This window comes from Amphiprion ocellaris, chromosome 17 (genome assembly GCF_022539595.1).
Source record: "Amphiprion ocellaris isolate individual 3 ecotype Okinawa chromosome 17, ASM2253959v1, whole genome shotgun sequence".
Classification (NCBI taxonomy): Eukaryota; Metazoa; Chordata; class Actinopteri; family Pomacentridae; genus Amphiprion; species Amphiprion ocellaris.
This window is the reverse complement of record NC_072782.1, coordinates 3654618-3676100: the sequence shown is the minus strand read 5'-3', so window position 1 is coordinate 3676100 and position 21483 is coordinate 3654618. Positions and strand designations below refer to the sequence as shown.

The 21483-nt window shown below is 38.3% G+C and overlaps 1 protein-coding gene and 1 long non-coding RNA gene across 5 annotated transcripts in view; both read left to right on the top strand.

Moving 5' to 3' along the window:
* LOC129347324 (uncharacterized) overlaps positions 1-21483 on the top strand; it is a 496469-nt gene that overhangs the window by 207975 nt on the left and 267011 nt on the right. The gene's annotated exons all lie outside the window — the stretch shown is intronic.
* Positions 1-21483, top strand: part of sfswap (splicing factor SWAP) — a 69120-nt gene that overhangs the window by 18402 nt on the left and 29235 nt on the right. For both annotated transcript variants that reach the window (XM_023278522.3, XM_023278525.3), the window contains exons 8-14: positions 3897-4146; positions 4526-4678; positions 4858-4951; positions 11735-11795; positions 12563-12666; positions 12771-12900; positions 18339-18535. In XM_023278522.3, the coding sequence (XP_023134290.2) occupies positions 3897-4146; positions 4526-4678; positions 4858-4951; positions 11735-11795; positions 12563-12666; positions 12771-12900; positions 18339-18535 (989 nt within the window). The remainder of the gene's footprint in view (positions 1-3896; positions 4147-4525; positions 4679-4857; positions 4952-11734; positions 11796-12562; positions 12667-12770; positions 12901-18338; positions 18536-21483) is intronic.

Genomic DNA, 21483 nt, shown 5'->3' with positions numbered 1-21483 from the left:
CGCGATGTCGGGATAACGGGCCGTCATGGCGTTTGTACTAAGCCAGTTGAAAGACAGGTCTAGAACAATGTTTGTTACCGCATGCTGCTATGCATGTCATCCATCTCAATATCCTCCCAGATTTCCCTCTTCTTGTTGATCTGATTTTATCGTTTCTGTGAATGCTCCATAGGCCTACTCCTGCATTTGCACCTAAAATGCTGTCTATAATTTCCACCGCAGCCTCCATTATTCAATCAGGAAAGAGGTAGAAAAAGGTGTGCAGTAAAAAAAACAAAAAACAACTACAATGCCCCCCAATCACTGAGATGCAAATTCACACAGGATTAAGATCATAGACATCCTCCACAATTATTACAAGTCACCACTGGTCCCAAGGTAATACTAATCCACTGTGAATATGGCTTTAAGTAGTTTTCATCACAAGTTTATGTACTTCCATCTGTACTTTCTCATTTCCTTCTGTTTTGCTCTTAGGCCACTTCCATACCAATACATTTTCATTTTGAAGTGTTTAACTTTTCCTGTGCTCTAGAGTTTTAGAACCCCTAAAACTGAAACTTTTGGTAACATTGCTGACTTGTTTAATCTTTAAAATTCCAGGACTCCAGACTTAGACTTTTGGAAACTAACACACAGACACCCTGTTCTCTTTCTGATTTGGCCTTCCTGATTCTTTACACTGCTATTACACGACCCCTCTTAGGAAGAAAGCTAAGACACTAGCCTTGACTAGTGTGTAATTTACTGTTATATAGATAACAGATTAGGCTGCAGGAGTTGTTTATTGTGTTGTCTGTGCTAGCAGCTGTTGTGCAGTTAAAGAAATCTCTAGTCTTACTTAATGCTTTTCTTCTTCTGTAGTATTTTCTACAACTAAGTAACCAACTCCCTGTTTTACATTTAACATGGATTTAGCTATAGACAGGTAATCTTGCTGTTATTTGAGCATAAAAATGCTTTGATTTGTGAAAGATATTCAAAGCCTGCCTCCTTTATTGTACAGGTATTAAACTATTTATTGCTCAGAGCGTTCTACTACTTATGGCTGTCAACACAATTCCTCACTACTAATGCTGACCACAGTCCATAATTAATGTAAAGGGACTTTCAGTGCCTTAGCAGATGGGTAATATTGAGTTTAGAGATTCTCCAGGGCAGCCCACAAGTCCTGAAAAACAGAAGGCCTGACCTCAACCAGTGCAAAGATTGATCCATGCACACCCTGGGTACTGAGTCAGGTCAGATTTAAAAACATGTTCGGCCTAGGGTTTATTTGAAATTTCAGTTGTACCTGACAGAGCCTAGCACAGGTTTGATACCTTAAGCTACAAATACTGCAATGCTGGTAAGGTGATCAGAGCAAAACACGTTACAGAGTAGACTCATTATGTTAGAAATGCAACATTAAAGTGACAGCTCAGAAAACGTCTCGGTTTTGTTTGTCTAAAATGGTAACTCATCGATAGTGATTTTAGTTCATAGAGATTTCTGTAAGCTCAAGACCAGGGTGCTTTAAAACATTAAAGCGTACCCAATATAGTCCCTCCGAAGAGTCACACTTTTACAAGCTCTGACAAATGCGCACATTAAATGAAATGAATATGAATGAATATCAGAATATAGATGAGGCTTGACTCATACAAGACCCTGAAATAGTAATAAATGCTTTCAACATGAAAAGTTGAAAGTGTAACATGAAATGTTAAAGTCTCCAAGTCACTTTTTTGTGGAACATTGGATAAAGTGGGAAAGCAAACAATAGAGTTTTCTTATGTTATTGCTAAAGGACAACAAAATTATACCACTCGTCTTCGTCTGAAACAGCTGCCTAATCAAAGGTGCGATCTTTGGCCTCCAGCCGCCCGTGTCTCTAGTGGAATTTATTCATCCCACTAGTAAAGACTGTCCTTTGACCTGATGTTTGCTACTGAAATGAGGCTGCTGATGTTTTTAAATTGGTTGTGGATGACCTAGTTGTTCAGTGCTGTTCGGAACGGGGGCTGTTAATTTGCCCACCCATGTACCTAGCTTTGCTTGGTCCAGTAAGAAAGGCTTGTCTTTGGGATATTTTTGTTTGGTCACCTGTGACACTTAATGCAGGGCTTTGGTACTAAGTTGCTCCACTGGCTCTTTTGTGCTGCATAGCCAGCCTTAATTAGTTTATATAGTCATTTCTTTTGACCCTAATAGGCGTAAAGACTTAACGGTAAGACCAGATGAAGTAAAAACAAAAAAAACAGCTAGCTTCAAAATGAAAGTCAGTTAAATACAATACAGTAAGCCTTTATTAGTCCCACAGTGGGAAATTAATAAAGTGGCTGAATAGTATTTGCATTTAAGTTTGCAAATGTTGCAAACTTAAAAACAAAGCATGAGCATTTGGGGGGAACTTGGTATCTCATAATGCTATTGGAAGTGACTGTGGTCATGAAGGGTTATATCTTTGTCCAGAAGAAATATATATAGAGCAGTCTGATCATTTGTCCGTCTGACCATCTATCTGTTTGTACTAAATCTACTTTTTGGCCTTCCACTTTCACATCTTAAAGCTTTATCTTGTATCACATGACACGTTTGTAAATGTACGCCTCTGCTTTGGCTTTCCATTTTCCTGACTGGAGAAAATTGGATGTGTCATTTAAGTCAACCAGTTCAGTGACTAATGTGTTAATATCACACTGTCTCCACTTTTGACACTCACCATTTATTTTGTCCCCCTCCTCTTTCCGTTCTCCACTCAATAAATGGTCTTTGTAATACAAACCCAATGATAAAGATAACCTTTCTTTGACAAAGGTCACATGTTGATTTATATTTTTGTCCTCCTGCTGATTAAATTAATTGGTGAAATAGATGTAAAAACAAGGCTTGATGAAGAACAGGACAGTAAAATACGTTAAACAATCACAGCACTAAGCAAGCCTTAGCACCTACAGGCCCATCTTAGCCGTGTAATGAATACCGCTACACCATTTAACTCATAGGTCTGACCTCTTTAACCACAATGACATGTTGCTTGAGTAGAGCTGCTTAGTTTTTGCCTCCATCCTTAGACACAGTGTGAAATAATCTTTATAACAGGAAATCTAATAGCAAGGTCTTGCAGTTGCTGAATTGTTTTCACATGCAAGTAAGCACATTTTATACTAGTATGTCCAGAAAAAAATACACAAATATCGTCTATTTATATCACATAAGACAGAACATAGGGGCTTGGGGTCAGCTCATTACCTCCACATGTTCTTGGAAAAGTGACTGTGGTCTTAAAGGGTTATATCATTGTCCAGCTTTCCCTTTTTCCCAACTTTTAAAAATATAATTTGAAGACAGTGGCTGAGCACAAATGTGGCATTTCTGTTATTTATAGGCTCACTAAACAGGCCCGCTTTGACAGTTTCCATTTCCAGTAGCAAACGACTTTTCCCTGACGTGTTGATGTTCCTTACCAAGGTTCAGATAGAATGACTGAATGATGCAAGAATCTATGAATTAGTAAATAATCTTTTAACCCACCGAACCACAAACTTAAAATTTGAACAATTAATTCGTTGGGATGAAAACAAGAGCAGCAACCGCACTTTAAGGCACAGAGTTCAATGACTGGCCATATTACCTGAAGCTTGTGATCCTTTTTAAAGCCATTGTTTATTGTAGCGGTTTGACAATGTGTTGCACCATATTGTGCAGTTGGTGTCCATATTCAGAAACAGACCTATTCATGTACAGAGCAGGACTGTTTCATCCAAGGATCCCAAGTACTAACAGAAAGCTGTATATTTATTCATGTGTCCCACTGGAGTTAACAGAACTGCTCGTCCCCTATCAGGCACAATTGAATCATTTCTTTGAGGTATTTAACGAGGATTTTCTCTTCCTTTCTTTGCATTCAACAGCGATGTACTACGGGTACTACATGCTTCCAGACGGATCTTTCTGCTTAGCCCCGCCTCCCCCTGGTATCGATGCCACTTCATACTACAACAATATGCCCTCCGCTGTCATGGCGCCTCCTGCTTCTTCCGAGGCTTTGCCCCAAATGGCGACTGCAGCTACGCCTGCTGACACCGTCACAGTGGCATCACCAGCTCCAGCTCCCTCTCAGATCACCAGCCCTGCTGCTCCAGCGGCTCTGCCAGACACCAGGTGTGATATAATGGGCATCCCTGTACAATACTCTGTGATAGCTTTGATGTAGGCTAAAGTATAATTAAATTATGCTTTATCAGAAATTAATTAATATGAATATGACTTAATGGGTTCTTAATTACAGTATCCTCAAGAACCTTGATCAAGCATAATGATACGGACCCTGGATCAAGCCTTTTACTGTTAAACTAAGAAGCTTAATTAGTGGTGTTTTCTTTGCTTTGACCATGTGTTCTCGCTGTATAGGGTATGAGGAATTATTTTTAATTAAATGATTCCATAGTGTAATTAGACACAAGAATGAACAAAGGACACAGTTTTAAAAGGTGAAACTGTATTTACTTCTCTCCACATCTTAACTTTCCCCTCCAAACAGCTCAAAAGCTGAAGCTCAAGTTTCCACAACAACAACACCAGCCATCATTCCTCCACCGCCTGACATCCAGCCGGTCATAGACAAGCTGGCTGAGTATGTCGTGAGGAACGGTCTGAAGTTCGAGGCCAGCGTCCGTGCCAAGAATGATCCTCGGTAAGTGTTCTAATCAGAAATATATCTGTCATTCCAATCAGGTCTGGGGTTTTAGAGACTCTTATCGGTAACTTTGCCTTCAAATACTGCTGAGCCTCTTCATCATCCTCTGGCTCGTCTTTTATGAGCGTTCACCTCTCGTCTTATACAGTACGTGTTCTTCATTCTGTCCACTGTAGGTTTGACTTTCTGCAGTCTTGGCATCAGTACAACACCTATTACGAGTTTAAGAAGAATTACTTCATGCAGAAGGAAGGAAAAGGCTTGCTCGAGGTATTACACTCTTGGTACAGTGTATATGTCTGTGTGCTTTTCTGAATCTGTTCTGAATCCACTCAAAATATCTGTCCCAATTGTGTCACCTTCAATCAAACTTGTGGTTTTGATGATGGAGTAAGTTGGATAGAGTTGACACTAAACACATAGCAATGAAAATTAGGTGTAATAAACACGGATCCTAGATAAAGCCACAGTTTTATCATTTCCATAGAAGCTGCTACAGATTCATAAATAATTAAACATCCATATGAATCACCAGTGTCTCATGGGGCTCACGAGTAGCATTGCTCTCATGGACACTGGATAGGAGTAGTTTCGCAAGAAAAATTTCACAAAAAAAGGTCAATATAATTAGGTTCAGCTTTATTTTTCTCATTTCAACCCAAACTCTGAGAACTGCATGCAGAGCCGATGACATTAACGGGTAGCAAACGGCGCTTTTCATGTATAACTGTTGTTGAAAAAGCAACAAGTGTGTGTTTCCTGTGTTGGCAGATATACATGCACTCTGTAGGATTTGAAATCAAATATTTAATATTGAGCTCACCCTAGCTCTCCTGCAGAAATACTTTCTTCACAGTCAGCTTCTTTATAGTCAACTAAGGTTTTCTATTCTTGATTCAGGAATTTTCACTGTTCTTTGCAGATCAGTTCAACCTTTATGATGTTTTTCAGGCTGTCTCACGCGCACTGCATGTTTAAAGTCTACCTGCAGATCTTCAGTGATATTCAAGTTATGGGAATGTGAGAGTCTTTTGTAAAGCTCCAGCTCAGTTCATGGTGGATTATGGAGTCTGCTTTGGACAATGGCTTCATTTCAGGTTCACTTTCTTGACATACTGCATGAAATTTGCATCCAACTTTTTTTATTTTTTTAAATTTAGGTGTATCCATTCTTCCCTCTATTCTACTTTACGGTATTTGCAGCCAAAAAGTTTAGAAAATGAAAAGGTTGTGTAATCATCTGCCCACACTTACAGTCAACCTTGAAATTAGCTGCTTTGTGTTGGTGGTACGTTTGGGCCTGCCATGCTAAAATGTAATATACCCTGGCCTAAAATACTGAGCTGACAGATGAGAATAACATGTCAATAGTAATGTCAAATGGTACATCCACCCTTCTTAAGAGAAAACAGAAATACTCTAGCTTATCTAGCTCATTTTTCAATCTGATTTTCTACCTTTCAGTCTGAATTTTGCCACTGAGGTAGTTTGACCTGTACCCAGTAATGTCTCCCTTGTTTCAGGAATTAGTTTAAGGTCACAGTATTTTGAAATGATGCAGTTATTATCAATGAAATGTTCTTGAAACTAAGTGGTTGGTTTAGTAATACCAGTCTTAACTGTGTGTCTCAGCTCGAGGGTTTCTCGGGTCTTTGCTGCTCTCTCATCTGTTGGTGAGTCAGATCCCTACCAAGCCATTATTCCTCTCAGACAAGCGAGCTTTGTGTAATTTGAGCAGTCAAATGGCTTGATTGAAGGATAGATAGGCATACACATGTATATTATTTATATATTTGCATATATTTGAGATTTTTGAGTGCGCTTTGCATTTGAGCGAGAAAAGGAAAAATCAAGAAGTGAGCAGGTTTTCTAAGGAGTGATTTGTCTTCAGACGAATCAAATCCATTAGCTTGTCAGAGTGCAGAGAAGTGTGGCCCATTATGACGCAGCTCCGGCTGCTCCGACACGCAGCAGCTTGGTTTTCCTATCAAGAAATCTGTCTTGTGTTTGTGGTTTGTGCTGTGGCTAATGGATGCAGATATTGCTGCTCGACGCCTGTGCTATTATTTATAGTTTAATAGTTAATAAAAAAAAAGGGAGAAAATCTGCTATAGTAAGCCACTTTTTCATTATTTTTGTGCAACAAAATGTTAAAAAATCTTCAGAATGCTCCACTTTCAAGAAAATAGATGACATAGAGTCATTTGTAAATAGTCCAAATGATCAAAATAATTCTCCTCATCAGGTGAATAAGAACTCTCATATTTATGCAGAAATGCTGGATCTAATGCAGGGATGTCAAACTCATCTTAGTTCAGGTTCCACATCCAGCTAAATTTAATCTCAAGTGGGCCGGACCACTAAAATCACAGCATGATAACCTATAAATAAGCACAACTCCAAAGTTTTCCTTTGCTTAAGTGCAAAAATGTTCATATTTAAGGAATTATCTTTCTACGAAATATTATGAACTACCTGAAATTTCTTAAGAAAAATAAATTCAATTTCAACAGCATTCAGCCTCAGTTGATCATTTCCACATTACAACTTCCAGATCAGTCTCTACAAAGGAACAAAACATTTAGTCACAGCTATCTGAAACTGAACAATATAGTATTTTACTTTATGATCAAAATGACAAAAGTCAGACAACAAAAACAAGACAAAAATGAGACACAAATGACAAAAAGGACAAACAAAGTGACAAAAAATGAGAAGAATGAGTCAAAACAAAAAAAAAGACAAAAAATGTGACAAAAACATTGCAAAGCGACAAAATAATGGACAGGTGACAAAAATGAGACAAAAAATTACAAAAGCGAGAAACAAAATGCTAAAAAATAGACAACACAAGTGAGACAAAAAAAGACAAGAAACAACAAAAATGGGACAAAATATAAAAATGAGAGAAAAAATGACAAAAGAACAATGAACAATGTAGTATTTTACTTTATGATCAAAACAACTTGTTATGGTCTAGAAATTTTTAGATTTATAGTTTTACAAATTTACAATCTGCAGTTAATGTCTTCTCTGTCTCTCTGTCTTCTCAGTTTACAAAGTGCTAAAATCGGCCCGCCAGAGGGTCTGATCTGGCCCGCGGGACGCATGTTTGACACCCCTGATCTAATGTGATCGAACTTTTAACTAAAAGTTAAAGCTTTTGAAGTTTTGCTCCACTTCTGGAATCGTTTAAAAAAATATGAAATAATGTTTTTAGGTGGCATTTAGAAGCTTCTTTGTAACTTTGATTGTATGTTTCTAGCTAAGATGTGAATAGATAGCTTGTATTTTATCCATTCAAAGATAAATGATTGACTATTATGAAATTAAATTTGCAAGAGTAATGTATCAGGGAGACGAGCTGACATGTTCACAGTTGAATCTGGGCACAGCTTAGGTTGAAAATACAGTACAGCAGCCTTCATCCCCTCTGCTGTCAGATTATCTGAGTCAATTTAGCACATCAAGTACCATGTTCTGTGCTTGTATGTATTTACAAAATGTGGCATCTTTTATGAACAAAATTTAACTATTACATCGTGTATTGTTGGGTTTATGTTTGAATTCAGCTGACAATTTATCATTGTTTGGGTTTAAAGTAGTTTTTTTGTTGTTGTTTTTGTAATCTGGGAAACAAAACAAACAAAGCAGAAATTCTTGGCACAGCAGCCTAATTCAGTTGGGCAGAGGTCAAATACAGGCTACGTGAAAGTATTGAGAATCTGGAGCTGTACAAACATTTTTCACTTGTAGCAAACATTTTTTCCATTTTAAATCCTTGTGAAATCTATCCACTTTCCTTGAGTGTAGCATAAGTCTGCAAAGCTTCTGATTTCCTACCAGCGAAGCTTCTCACCCTCTAATCTGTCCTGTGTTAAGACGGCGTATTTGAGTCGATGTGTCGAAGGATTGTAAAAGCTAAGCGAAAGGTGTAAGTGTGAGAACAATCAGATTTTTCCAAATGACGCCTTCCTAGAATGGTTCAGAATATGTTTGGTCCTGCCTCTTCTCCTGTGAGCTTTGATTTTTGAGTTTTTTTAGAAGTTCTATTCTCAGAGGTGTTGGTAAAGTGCTTTGACTGTTGAAAGCGCTGTTCAATTACAGCTGAATACTAGGCAGTTGCCTTTGAAGCATTCTTCAAACATACCATCTCATGAGGTTAGTTTTTTTTCCCTCCTGTGGCACCGGCTTCATCACTGCTTTTCCATCTCATTCCTCAGTAGTTTATATTTGGGATGGCAGCTAAGAGCACTTTTGCCACAGGTAATACCACAGAGGGTTCGCTGGTTATCTGGCCTGAGCACACAAGCCCGTTTAAAGGCCTTTGTGGCGATATTTTGTTGATGTGAAGACTAGCAGAACATACAGTGGGATATTAGAAAGCTATGGAAGTGACTAATTATACTTTCAGACAAGTAAACGGGAATGAAAAGAGAAGCAAGTAAAACGTAAAAGTGAAGTGAATCGATCAAATGCAGATATTTACTTGGCAATTTAGGGGGAAAAAAGAATTATTTTGATAGTGATATAAAATGATAATTCACAACATATTTATGTAGATTCTTAGATCATCTTCTACTGCAGGGGTGTGCAACATGCAGCCCGTGGGCCAAAACCGGCCCGCCAGAGGGTTCAATCCAGCCTGTGGGACGACTTTGTAAAGTGTGAAAATTAAAGCAAAAACATTAACTGCAGACTGTAAATTTGTAAAACTATAAATTTAAAATAATTTCTAGACCATCACAAATTGTTTTGATCATGAAATACTGTATTGCTCATTGTTCTTTTGTTGTTTTGTGTCTTGTTTTTGAAATGTTTTGTTTTTGTTTTTTGTCTTTTCTTGTCTGACTTTCGATGTTTGTCTCATGTTTTTGTTGTTTTGTTTCTGGTTTTTGTTTTGTGTTTACTTTATGTTTCGCTTGTGTTTTTTGTCTTATTGTTGTCATTTTATGTTTTGCTTTATTTGTTGTTTTGTGTATTGTTTTTGTCGTTTTGTGTTTTTTTGTCTCGCTTGTGTTGTTTGTCTAGTTTTTGTTGTTTTGTTTCTTGCTTTTGTCATTTTTTGGTGTCATTTGTATAATTTTTTTCTCTTTTTTGTCGCTTTGTAACTTTTTGTCAAATTTTTTGTCTCTTTTTTGTTTTGTTTCATGTTTGTCTGATTTTTTTGTCATTTTTTTCTTGATGTTGTCATTTTGTGTTTGGCTTTATTCGTTGTTTTGTGCATCGTTTTTGTATTTTTGTGTTTTTTGTCTCTCATGTCGATTGTCCATTTTTTGTCGCTTTGTAGCTTTTTGTGAAATTTTTTGTCTCTTTTTTTGTTTTTTCATGTTTGTCTGATTTTTTTGTCATTTTTTCCTCGCTTTTGTCATTTTGTTTTGCTTTATTCGTTGTTTTGTGCATCGTTTTTGTCTTTTTGTGTTTTTTGTCTCACTTATGTCAATGTCCATTTTTTTGTCACTTTGTAACTTTTTTTGTCTATGTTTGTGTCTCTTTTGTTTTGTGTCGTTTGCCTCATATTTTGTCATTTTTTTCTCTTTTTTGTAGTATTTTGTCTTGTTTTTGGTGGGGTTTTTTGGTCTGACTTTTGTCATTTTGATCATAAAGTACAACACTATATTGTTCAGTTCCAAATACCTGTGATTAAAGTTTGGAGTTGTGGGTATTTATAGGTTGTTATGCTGTGATTTTACTGGTCCGGAACATTGGAGATCAAATTGGGCGGAATGTGGCCCCTGAACTAAAATAAGTTTGATGCCCCTGTTCTGCTGCATCACCAGAGTTCATTCAGGTTTTAAACGATTATAACAGAAAAATTTTTAAAAGGAGCAGCTAAATGTTCATTTAAATGTCCACAAACCTGTTGTTTCCTGCTGCAGAAAGACCACGCGCATTGCAGTTTACAATACAGAAGGTCATGTTGTGATGAGTGCAGTTCAGAAAATTAGTAGAAAAATGAGGTGGGTAAAAAAAAACACAAATTAGCTGCTGATTATCCACCGGAGTAGTTCATTTCAAAAAAAAAAAAAAGTCAATGCATTGTGAAATGAGAGGGTTTGTACTGCTGATTATTTAATTTATTTCCATAATTTTTCAAACAGAAGTGAGTTGTGTGAATGTGTAGACAGCACCTTGCTTGGATTTACTGTTCTTTCCCTCTCATTTTGGATTCAATCATAGTCCAGTGAGCATTGTGCAGGAGATTTTCAGGTGTGAAGGAAAAAAATGTGTTGTGGACACAAGAAGATCAGTTCCATTGTCTGGCTGATATTTCCACTTCTGTGCTGTTTAAAAAAAAAAAGAAAAGAATGCAAAAAAAATTCAGCTCATCAGACCAAGGCTTTTGTTAATGGTTCCCTGCTTCCTCTATAGAAATCTAAACGTACTAAAGAGGAGAACATTAGACCAGAAGCATAATGTTCTCCACAGCTGCTATTGCTTCTTCTACAGAAACATTCGCTTTAGCACAGCACAGCAGGGACACATTTAACTTTAACTGTGGATGGATCCCTGCAGATGAATAATTACATTAATTAAATGTGAGGGTTATAGATTTTATTTGAAACAAATGCAAAAGAGTGACTCATTCAAACATTTCACATCCATTTATCACCAGTATTATAAAGCGACGACCCACTGACACCATATAAACACTAAAAGGTGTTTCTTTCAGCAGCCCGGCCAGTTAAATTAGGATGTTTTTTATACAGGAAATAGACAGCCAGCTCTTCTCGATGCCTCTAAAAAACTTTCTTTCCTCCAACTTTTCCACATCCTCCCACTATACGTCCAACTCACCGTAAAAGTACATCATGTAAAAGTGAAGGCATGCAGATTTCCGTGAAATCTCATTTTCAGCACCATCTGTCTCTTGTCAGACTTCTACAGTTTTACCCATAATATAGATTCACTATAAGAAAAACTCAAGTTGAGATGGTATATCGAAATCCTGTGTTTTTTATAACATATCATTAGTTCGCCTTTTAGCATTTTAAACACATAAAAGCTGACTTCTCCCTCTTCTCTCTTCCTGTTCTCTTTTTCTTAATGCAGAGTGTAGATGACTGCGATAAGCTCGACTCAGACAAGTCCAAGGACTCCAGGCTGACAAAAGGTAGGACACAGAAAACAAACAAATGCACAGAACACAAGACTACTTGCACTTTCTTTTCTGAAGTTCGTTCTTTCATCAAATGAGATGCAAAGCCTTTGGGTGAAGCGTGTGTGAGTATGCATGAGCGTATTTATTCAAGTGTATATGTGAGTATGTCTCATATGTCGGTGTTTATGCACAGCCGCCTACAAGTCTGTTGGTATTTATGCTGGCAGTTTCATTTGGCGATATCAGGCCAGAAATGTCTCTGCAAAGATGAAAGAGTCTGCTTACCACTACGCTGGCGGGAGCCATAAACATGCACATATATGCAAATGAAGCCGTGCGTTCACACAGACTGTTGGGATGCGACAGATCTCGGAGCAGGCCGAGGGAAACTAATAACTAGTTGCAGTAGTACACAAGTAAACTATTCAGCCTTCCACAATAAGGATCAAGGTCTTATATTAACGTTATTTCTTCAGGGAGTGGGGCACGCTGTCTCGTCTAGAGCAGAGATATTTCATTATAAAAAAAGAAATGCCTCGTATTCGTCTTCTTGTCGAGCCTGAATGTCTGTTCACTCCTTGTCTTATAAAGATTTTCTTCAATTCCTTTTTGTCGCTGTTTCTCTGTCCTGTTCATCCATCTGTTATCCGTCCATCCCCGTCCTCATCTTTCCCTCTGGCCTCTACTTGTCATTTTCCTCTGAACCTGTCAGTCAAAGGAAGGCTGGATTGCAGCTGTCTACCTGTTCTAAATGTCCTTATGTCTCTGTGCCATTACAGCCTCTTTTGCCCCCATCTGTTTTGCCATCAAGGCAAAAGAAAATGACATGCTGCCACTGGAAAAGAACAGAGTTCGACTGGATGATGACTCGGATGAGGACAAGGTTCGGTTCAGCTTTATTCATTGCACATGCTTTATGTCTGGGTTACTTTTTGTGGATAGAAAACTTACATCTAACAATAAATTATGTTATATTTCTGCTTGAAGTTGTTGGATGAGGAGGGCCTGGAAGCTGTGATTGGTGGAGCTGAGCTGGTTGATAAGGAGCCTCCTCCAGTCAGCGCACCAGAAGAGAAAAGACCGTCCCTCAGTCTGGAGGAGTTGGAGGCAAAACAAGGTAACATAGTTAACCTTTAAGAAGACAGTAAAATATATTTATCCTGTACTGCTTTAGGTGCTGTTGCTCCTTGTATGTAGCTGTTACTAGTGATGAAGTGGAGTCTAAGTTCCAAAACAACTGCCAGAGTCTAAGACTTGACCGTGTTCAGATGTTAAGGATGTTCAAAAAATCGCCAAGAGAAATCAGCATTCAGCAGCAGCAGGATTTATTGTTGACAAAAAATCCAGGAGCAGTTTGTAACGGTAATTAACACCCCAACAAAAACTAAACATACTGAGCTGTGCACCTTCTTTTATGCTGAGAGAGTTGGTCATTTTTCCACTCCTATAGGGTGTATGATAGGAGTGACAGTTTTGACACCATTATACTTTTCTGAATCTACTGGTTAGATCAGGTTATCATATTTTTACCCCTAGATCACTTTCCAGAAGACATGCGCCTTAAGTTTACATTAGGTCATCTTTTACAGAGAGTATGCCCAGACATGTTCACACTTTTAATTCCCATTTTACCCTCGTTATTTTGTGACAGATTTCATGCATAAAATGCTTACATGTATTGTTGTGATCCCAATATATATTAGAAGTTATAATACCTTAAGTATACACCGTTATGTATTGAGCACTCCATATCTCATCTCGTAGAAAGCATCAAAGTTGTGATCTCTCATCAACCCTTCAGCCATCCTTACACAGTTTCTAGGCCTTCTCTTCCCTCACACACATTCAATACAATCAAAGCATCGGTGGTTATTAGAACATTCAGCATTAAGTACTTCACACACATGTACTACTCATCAATTCAAATAGCATTTGCCAGGATAACATCATCATTCACTTTCGGCACATCATACTCAAAGAATATTACACCAAACGGCACAGAAAACAAACACCTTTTCATTCTGAGGATCATTTTGGGTTTGTAGTCATCACTGAATTAATGACAGTAAAGTTAAAGATGTCTACCGGTGCAGCTGACAGGATGTTTGAAAAAGCACCTCAGCTCCATGGTGATTTAATGCCAATCTGCCAAAACTGAATTTTTAGTTTCCATGTCAGTAAATAAGTGCAGGTACTTAGAAGATGTCTCTGTCACGCCTCCTGGCAGCCGGTTGCTTTCTGGGAGGCGTGGTGGAAAACGAAATGGGGAAGAGAGGAGATGAATAAATCCGCTAAGTCTGAATTATAAATTCCCTCAACAGTGTAGCCTGCAGTAAGGGACAAGCAATGTAATACAGTAAACAACATCATATATCTCTCCCAACAGTGTAATGGAGATGTATTCTCTCTATTTTTGTCTCGCTCGCTTTTGTTTGGTCGTGGAAATAGAATGCTACGCACCGGCTCTCCTCACTCTCCCTAAACCAAAGCAATGCCTCAGTAGCTTTATATTAAGAAAAACAAGTACAACTATACAGGGATATTTATCTGCTTCAGACACACAAAAAACACCCTTTATAATAGTAAATAGTACATTTTACAAAAACCTCCTGTATAAAGAAATGAGGGAAGCAAATAGCTGTTTTGTGACATGCATGTTCTCCATTTTATTTTCAAGGTTAGAGCCACTTCTCTAGAAATGTTCACACATTTTTATGTCACCAGATATTTGATTTCGAAGCAATTTTTAACTGGAAGCTGATGCATTTAAAGTTGTTTTATTGGATCATTTCGTATTTTTACATCCTCTAAAATCTCCAGTTGGTATCTCTTAGATTTAAAACTGGGTAGCTTTAAGCTTTTCAGATGATCACAAAGCAGCAGAAATGTACAATGATATCCCAAAAAATATATTTCTACTTTTCTGTCAAACAAAAAGTGACAACCAGCAGTTGCCAAAGTAATTGGATCCATCAATAATCTGTTTGATCTGCCTCATTAACCAGATGCACAGGGCTTCTATATCAGAGTTGTAAAAAGTCAGATTTTTAGTTGTGATCTCATGGAATAAGCATCATATGTCTGATGACCGCTGCTGATTATGATCACTTGCAGAGATGTCTGCCTTTCAAAGCTGCCTAAATGAAAGATAAAGTGACATAATTCTCAAACCATAGCGAAGAAAATGACCAAGAACAATACTACATCTATTCTTCTTTGGATATATTTCTTTTTCATAAGATATCTCTGTTCTGTCAAGTCTGTATCACAGAAATCTACTTCAGTGACCCCTTTTGTCATCCTAATGCTTTATTTTAATAAAATATTTGAAGTATGGACTGTGTTTGTACTGTAAACTAAGTAGATGTTTGGCTGGCAGTTGTTTCCAGTCCTTTCAAGCTTGGAAATAACTTATTTCAACAGCAAGAAATATAACTGAGCAGTACTGGGGGAAGCGCGCTCTTATTTCTGGCAATTTAAAATTCTTTTCTGTGCGATGGATTGGAGAGGGGTTTCTCCACTGACTTCTGATGAGCAAAGCCTGTACGCCAAAATGTCTGCCTCCATGCTCGTCAGACTTACATGATTGAGGTGCCAGTCCTCTTGTCAGTTGTGCAGCCAAATGTCCTAGAGACAGCGTAGGCCTTTAAAGGCTCGGATATCAGCATTTCATGAGACTCCAGAAGGTTAAAGCAAAAGTGTAATAATCTTCCTTAGACCAGAAAGACAGCTGTGAAATAGAGCTTGAAAAGATAGACAGACAGACAGACAAATGCGCTACTTTTCAGCATCAAGGGGGGGTGACAGGTCCTGTTTAGGTTCAGTGGAACAGTCTTGGAGTGTAATGGCCTCTCTCCGAGCTGACAGGCAGCCAGAGAAAGAGGCTGGAAGAGCCTAATAAAAAGCTGACTGAATTGGCTTTGCTGTGAGGCAAAGTGGCTGTCAGTCAGCGGGTCTAACTTGATCAGATAGCAGGAGAATCTGTGGCAGACGGCGAAACACTAATCTGTATTGATGGACTGGAAAATAGCCACAAACACTAAACGCGGTTTCCAGTGATGAGTACATAAATTGTTTCCAAGCGGATGTGAATGTTTGTAGCGGTGGCAAGGCTTAAAATACCATATAGTATCTAAAGTAGTATCTCTTTGATGGGGAGATTCTCTTCAGAGATGGTTTTAATGCACTGTTAATAGAATAATTGTCGGGCTTACTGACTTTTATTTTGCTGTCATATTTTTCAGCTTTGAAGCAATTATAGTTGATAACTTTTCTTTTTAAACACTATTAAATTGCAATTAAAAAGAGTGTTAAAATTGGAATAATTACTGGCGGAATCTGATGAAAATTTCTGGAGCTTATGGAGTTTGGCAAAAAACTTTCTCGCTCATTGTTTTGGTTTTATGTGGTTTATTGCCACTATTCCCTTAAGGGCATTTTCCAACAAAGCAGAACCTGTTCGGTTTTGGTTTATAAATGTGCATTTCAGCCTTTTGTTCAACACAACAAAGGAGGTTTGGTGTTCAGAAAAATCAGTTATACAAAATCATTTGGCACAAATTGTGATGCCATTATCAGTAAGCGTATATTTAAAAGGAAAAAGCAGACAAAAATATTTTACATGCTGTTTTACTCAGTGTCTGTATCTGTACCAAACCCATCATTTGTTGGACTGAAAGCTTTATGGAAACACTACAAGGTCCAGCAGCATTTTGCTTGTTTTTTCCCCTCACCTACATTTGCTTTAAAATGGCAGCATGGTGACACCCTGGCTCTGGCTTTCCAACATGTAGCCATTTCTACAACCAGGTGGAAATGCATTAAAAGTCACTTTGGGCAGCAGGGGGATCTGCTTTCAGTGTAGAACACTCTAAAACCCTGCTGTGCGTCGCCCACTTAGCACCAAATGACAGACACACGGTTCACAGCAAGTGAAAGAGCCAGATGTTTCTGTCAGGAGCTGGTTGAGACCAAAAATGGAGCTAAAAGGAGAGTCAATGTTGGACTTGTGTTTGCCAGGTGGCCAGAAACATGCCTGTAAATGAGTGAAAACGCTGTTCTGTGTGCTGCTGGATGATGACAAGCAGCTGTTTTGAGTTCAGCTTTCCTTGACAACTTTCTCTCCTGCCCCTAATTATAATAAAATCTAATTATTTTTATTATCAATCTGTTATTTTAATAATTAATCTGCCATATACGTTTTTGATTCGTTGCCTATTTGCTCAGGCTTCAGTCATTAAATTCAGTTATGAGACATAGAAAAGCAGTTGAACTTAGAGATTGTTTGCTGCTTTTTCGTGATAAACGACAGAAATAATGACTCTGTTATCAAAATTGTTGTAAATAATTGTTTTTTGCCTAATCAGTTAATTGAGTGCTTGTTTTTCAGAACTTTTCGTATTAAATTCAAGATTATATGTGTTTTAAATTGCTTACTGTATAGACATACTGGACAACAAAGTAAACAGGATCGTATTACATGATAAGCTGAGTCAATTTAGTCTATAAAAACAGCTGTTTGGCCAAGACTGTGAGCTGCGTCACTGTCTGGGGTTCATAACGGATTCTGCTCCGCTCGGATGTTGTTCACTGTACTCAAGTATGATTTGTCTCAGCAGCCAGCCTATTTTTACCCCTGAAGAAGTAGCAGTAACCCCAGCGGTTGCATAACTTAAACAACTTGTTTTCCGCCAGCATTTTCTTTAAACTCCACTGTCTTGTCTTGCTCATGTTGTTGCTCTCGGGCGGCAATATTAGGATCGATTCCTATAGTAACGTCCGATGGAGGGGACACGTTGGGTGAATTCACGAGACGAATACCGATCGCGCGACATCGTCCGCTGGGCAGGAGGGGATGAATATTCGGATCTCAAAATTAATATCCGGATACCACCGTCGGGACTGAATATTTGGATAAAATAAAGGACTTATCTTATCCGGATGTTCGGGTCCAGCCCTAGTGCTCTCCTCACCTATCCATCCTCTACCCGTCACTCCATCTCCTTTCCTCATCTCTCAAACCTTCCAATTTTTTTAAATTTCCGCTCTTACTGTCACTCAGATGTCTGTCTTCTCTTCTCCACCCACATGTTCCCTCCTACTTCGCTTTTTTACTCATTAAAGCTTGAATTGCATGAAATCGTGTATCACCAGAGACTTAGTCTGGTCTTATGTGTTAGAGCAGGAACTTTGTTAATCCACAGCAGTTGGAAACTCAGAAAAAAAGCAGACATCACCTTAGTTAGATGTGACAGTAAGAGTGGAAAATGACTCATATCATCTCGTCCTACTTGCTTGTGATTTCACTTTTCAGTTTGTCTGATTTATTTCACACTCTCCTGTTTCTGTTTTCACATCTCCATCTGTATCTTTCCACCTTCTCTTGTCTCCTTTTCTTTGCAATGTACTGGCCTGGAACAAGCTTTCTTTTTCCGTGTTTTCAGTCAGAGGGAGTCACTCCTCTCTTACCCCTGTTTAGTAGAGATATATCGAGCTGTGGTGAATACAATAAAAGGGACAATGACTGTGTTTACCCTCTCATCTCTGTGCCCTCAGCCAAGCAGAAACTGGAGGACCGTCTAGCTGCTGCAGCCAGGGAGAAGCTGGCCCAGGCATCTAAGGAGTCCAAGGAGAAACAGCTTCAGGCGGAGAGGAAGAGGAAGGCAGCGCTCTTCCTGCAGACCCTCCGAGGACCGTTCTCTGGAGAGCCTGAGGCCAAGAGAGCCGAGCTCGACTCATGTGCACAACTGGAGGTAGGTGAATGGCTGATGAGGGTGTTTGTCATCGTGTGTTTGTGTCTATATATGTTTAATTAGAATCCCAAGCGGTCCATGTTAAATCACATGCAAATGTTAGTTCAGCTAAAGTGCCACTTCAGGTCAGACGTTAGACCTGCCAAGTTACACAGACTGCATTATCTGAAGAGCTGAAACAGTGTAAATAGATTAAGACTGTAATGAGAATGTATGCAATTATTGGCATTTAAATTAGGTTCTTGTTAATCTCTGTTTGTGGTGTTGAGACAATTAAAAACTGCAGGTTGGAACATCACCTCATGGGTGAAATCATGTTGATTTTCTAGTATTATAATTGTTTAGTAAAGGGATAATAATTCCTGCATGTGATCTAAAATCAGAGGCCACAAAGTTGCTCTGGGCCACTTTTTATTTTTAAAAAATGAGATTAGACATTGATATTGGAGGGAAAATATCATATCCATGTTTAAGTTGTGAGACAAGAATGTGAAAATATCACTGCATTATCTCAGAGCAAAAAATATGATCATGAGCGTCTTCCGTTAATTTCTTGTATTCAACTAAACCCGTGCAGACATGCCTTCCACTGATTGCATCCGAAGCAGAATCAGTTGTTTATTTCCTCATTAAAATGCTACTTGCTGTCCAGCCTGCATTCCGAATTCCATGTTTTGTCAAGGTTGTTAGGCCCACTGTTAACAATATGCAAAGGGCTAAAATCTGAATATTTTATTTTGTAGCAGAACAGTGTAAACACATCTTGCTGATGTACAGACGGACTTCCCTCTTGCAGATTCATGTAACCAACCAGGATTTTAATTTGCTCTCAAAGTTTGGGAAATGAGATTTTCCTTCTAAAGCTACTTCCACGACATTTTGTCCTGGATATAAGCAGTGTGACTGATTGGGGTGACATTGCCATTGAGGGTTTTTGTAATATTCAGTTGGTTTAAAAAAAAAAAAAAAATACACCCACTAAGGGCTCGGTCGCAGTGAAAGAATAGTGACAGATTGTATCATAACAAGTGAAATCTCAGTCTCAATACGTCAGGTTGTTAAATGTGCACGGTCTTCCCACCCTTTGCTGGCTCTGTTTTATCTCTTTAGTCTCTATTTTTAACCGCAGTGAAGCCTTTGGTCATTGGAGGTTTAGTAAACAGATTAATAACATTAATAATTTACTGTAATTGTCACAGAAACCATAATAAGATAAATAGAGTTAATTAGACTCAATCTTTTTGTAGCACCAGGTGGAAGATCATGTTCTGTTTTTTGTTTTTTTTTTTAATTCTATGATAGTTCTTTATTGATTATGTATAAATTAAATCACAGATGCCCATAGATACATGCCAGTTTGTGTGTGTATGTCATTGTATTTATTGCAATTTTCAGCATGCTTTATAAGAGATAAGTCTCTGGATGCTGCCACATAAAAGTTGAATATTCAGTGTCTTTTTTTGTGTGATTTTCCTGAGCTGAACTGAACTAAGTCTGTGCTTAAGTTAGTAGCAGGTCCAGCTTAGACTGCTTTTCATGTAGGCAGCTTTATTCCTGCAGTGACTTTTAAAAAACACAGAGGTTGCATTTGTATGCTGAATAGGTTTATCACCATGGAGCTGTTGGCACTGATAATGAAGCCGAGCGTCTTTTCCTTGAACCACAGCACACTGTTTTAAACAAAAAAGAATGATCCACCAGTAGAAGGTTGAATCATTCCCGACATTTTTGCTTATGTAAGGGAGTTTTAGTGGCTGATTTTGATTACTTTCCACGGAAGTCAAGTTCTTTTACACTTTTGCACATATGAATAGAAACTTTAGAGTGCTTTCTTTAGCTTTAATGTTACATAGTATGAAAAATGCATCAATTCAAACCACTGCATTTATCTATATAACTGAGCACTTGGGTGTCAGGGGTGGAGAAAGCTTATTTTTCTGCCAGTACTTAAACAACTTTATCAAATGCAATCACACTGTGAAATGCTCAGAGCACACATTGTGGAGACGGACAGCCAACCAGCAAAGTGTGGCTCCTCTTAAAGAAAGCTAAAAACTAATTTATAGAGAACCTCTTTTCTTCTGCCTCCTGACTTCACTCCTCTGTGTTTTGGTGCCCCAGAGATAATGCAGGGTGTCTCTGCTTTAAAATTCTCCTTTGTAAAGTTTCATGAGGGTGTTGCAATAATGCAAATTTCAGAAGCCTTTTGTTTGTGATATTATACAGGAGCAAAAACAGGCAGGGATACTTTATAGTGTAAATAAGACTTGCTGGTCATTTGATGTGTAGATTGCCGGTCGGTGTGATGGATGTTGCATGTCAGCTCCTCATGTTAGCCTGACTGATGTGTGCTGGACTGGCCTTTTGCCTGTTTAGAGCAGGTGGCAGTGGGCGGACTCCTGTCATAGCTGCTGCAGCTTTGTCATTGTTCTCCAGATGTTCTGCCATTTCTGCAGCGGCCATCAGGGCGAACACATCCTGAAGGTCCTCTCCTCTCCTCAGGTCTTTAATGGATACTTTAGTTCAGGGGAGTCAAACTCATCTTAGTTCAGGTTCCACATTCAGCCCAGATTGATCTCCAGTGGGCTGGACCAGTAAAATCACAGCATAATAACCTAGAAATAACCACAACTACATTTTTTTTCCATTTTAGTGCAAAAAGTGCATTCTGAATATGTTCACATTTAAGGAATTATCTTTTTACAAAACATCATGAACATTCTGAAATTACTCAAGAAAAATAAATTCAATTTCAGCAACATTCAGCCTCAGTTTATCATTTACACATTACAACTTACGATCACAGAATGTCTACAAAGGAACACAACATTTAGTCACACCTATCTGGAAGTGAACGATACAGTGTTTTACTTTATAATCTAAATAACAAAAATCAGACAAAAAAAGGACAAAAAACAAAAAAACTAAGCAAAATATATATTTAAAAA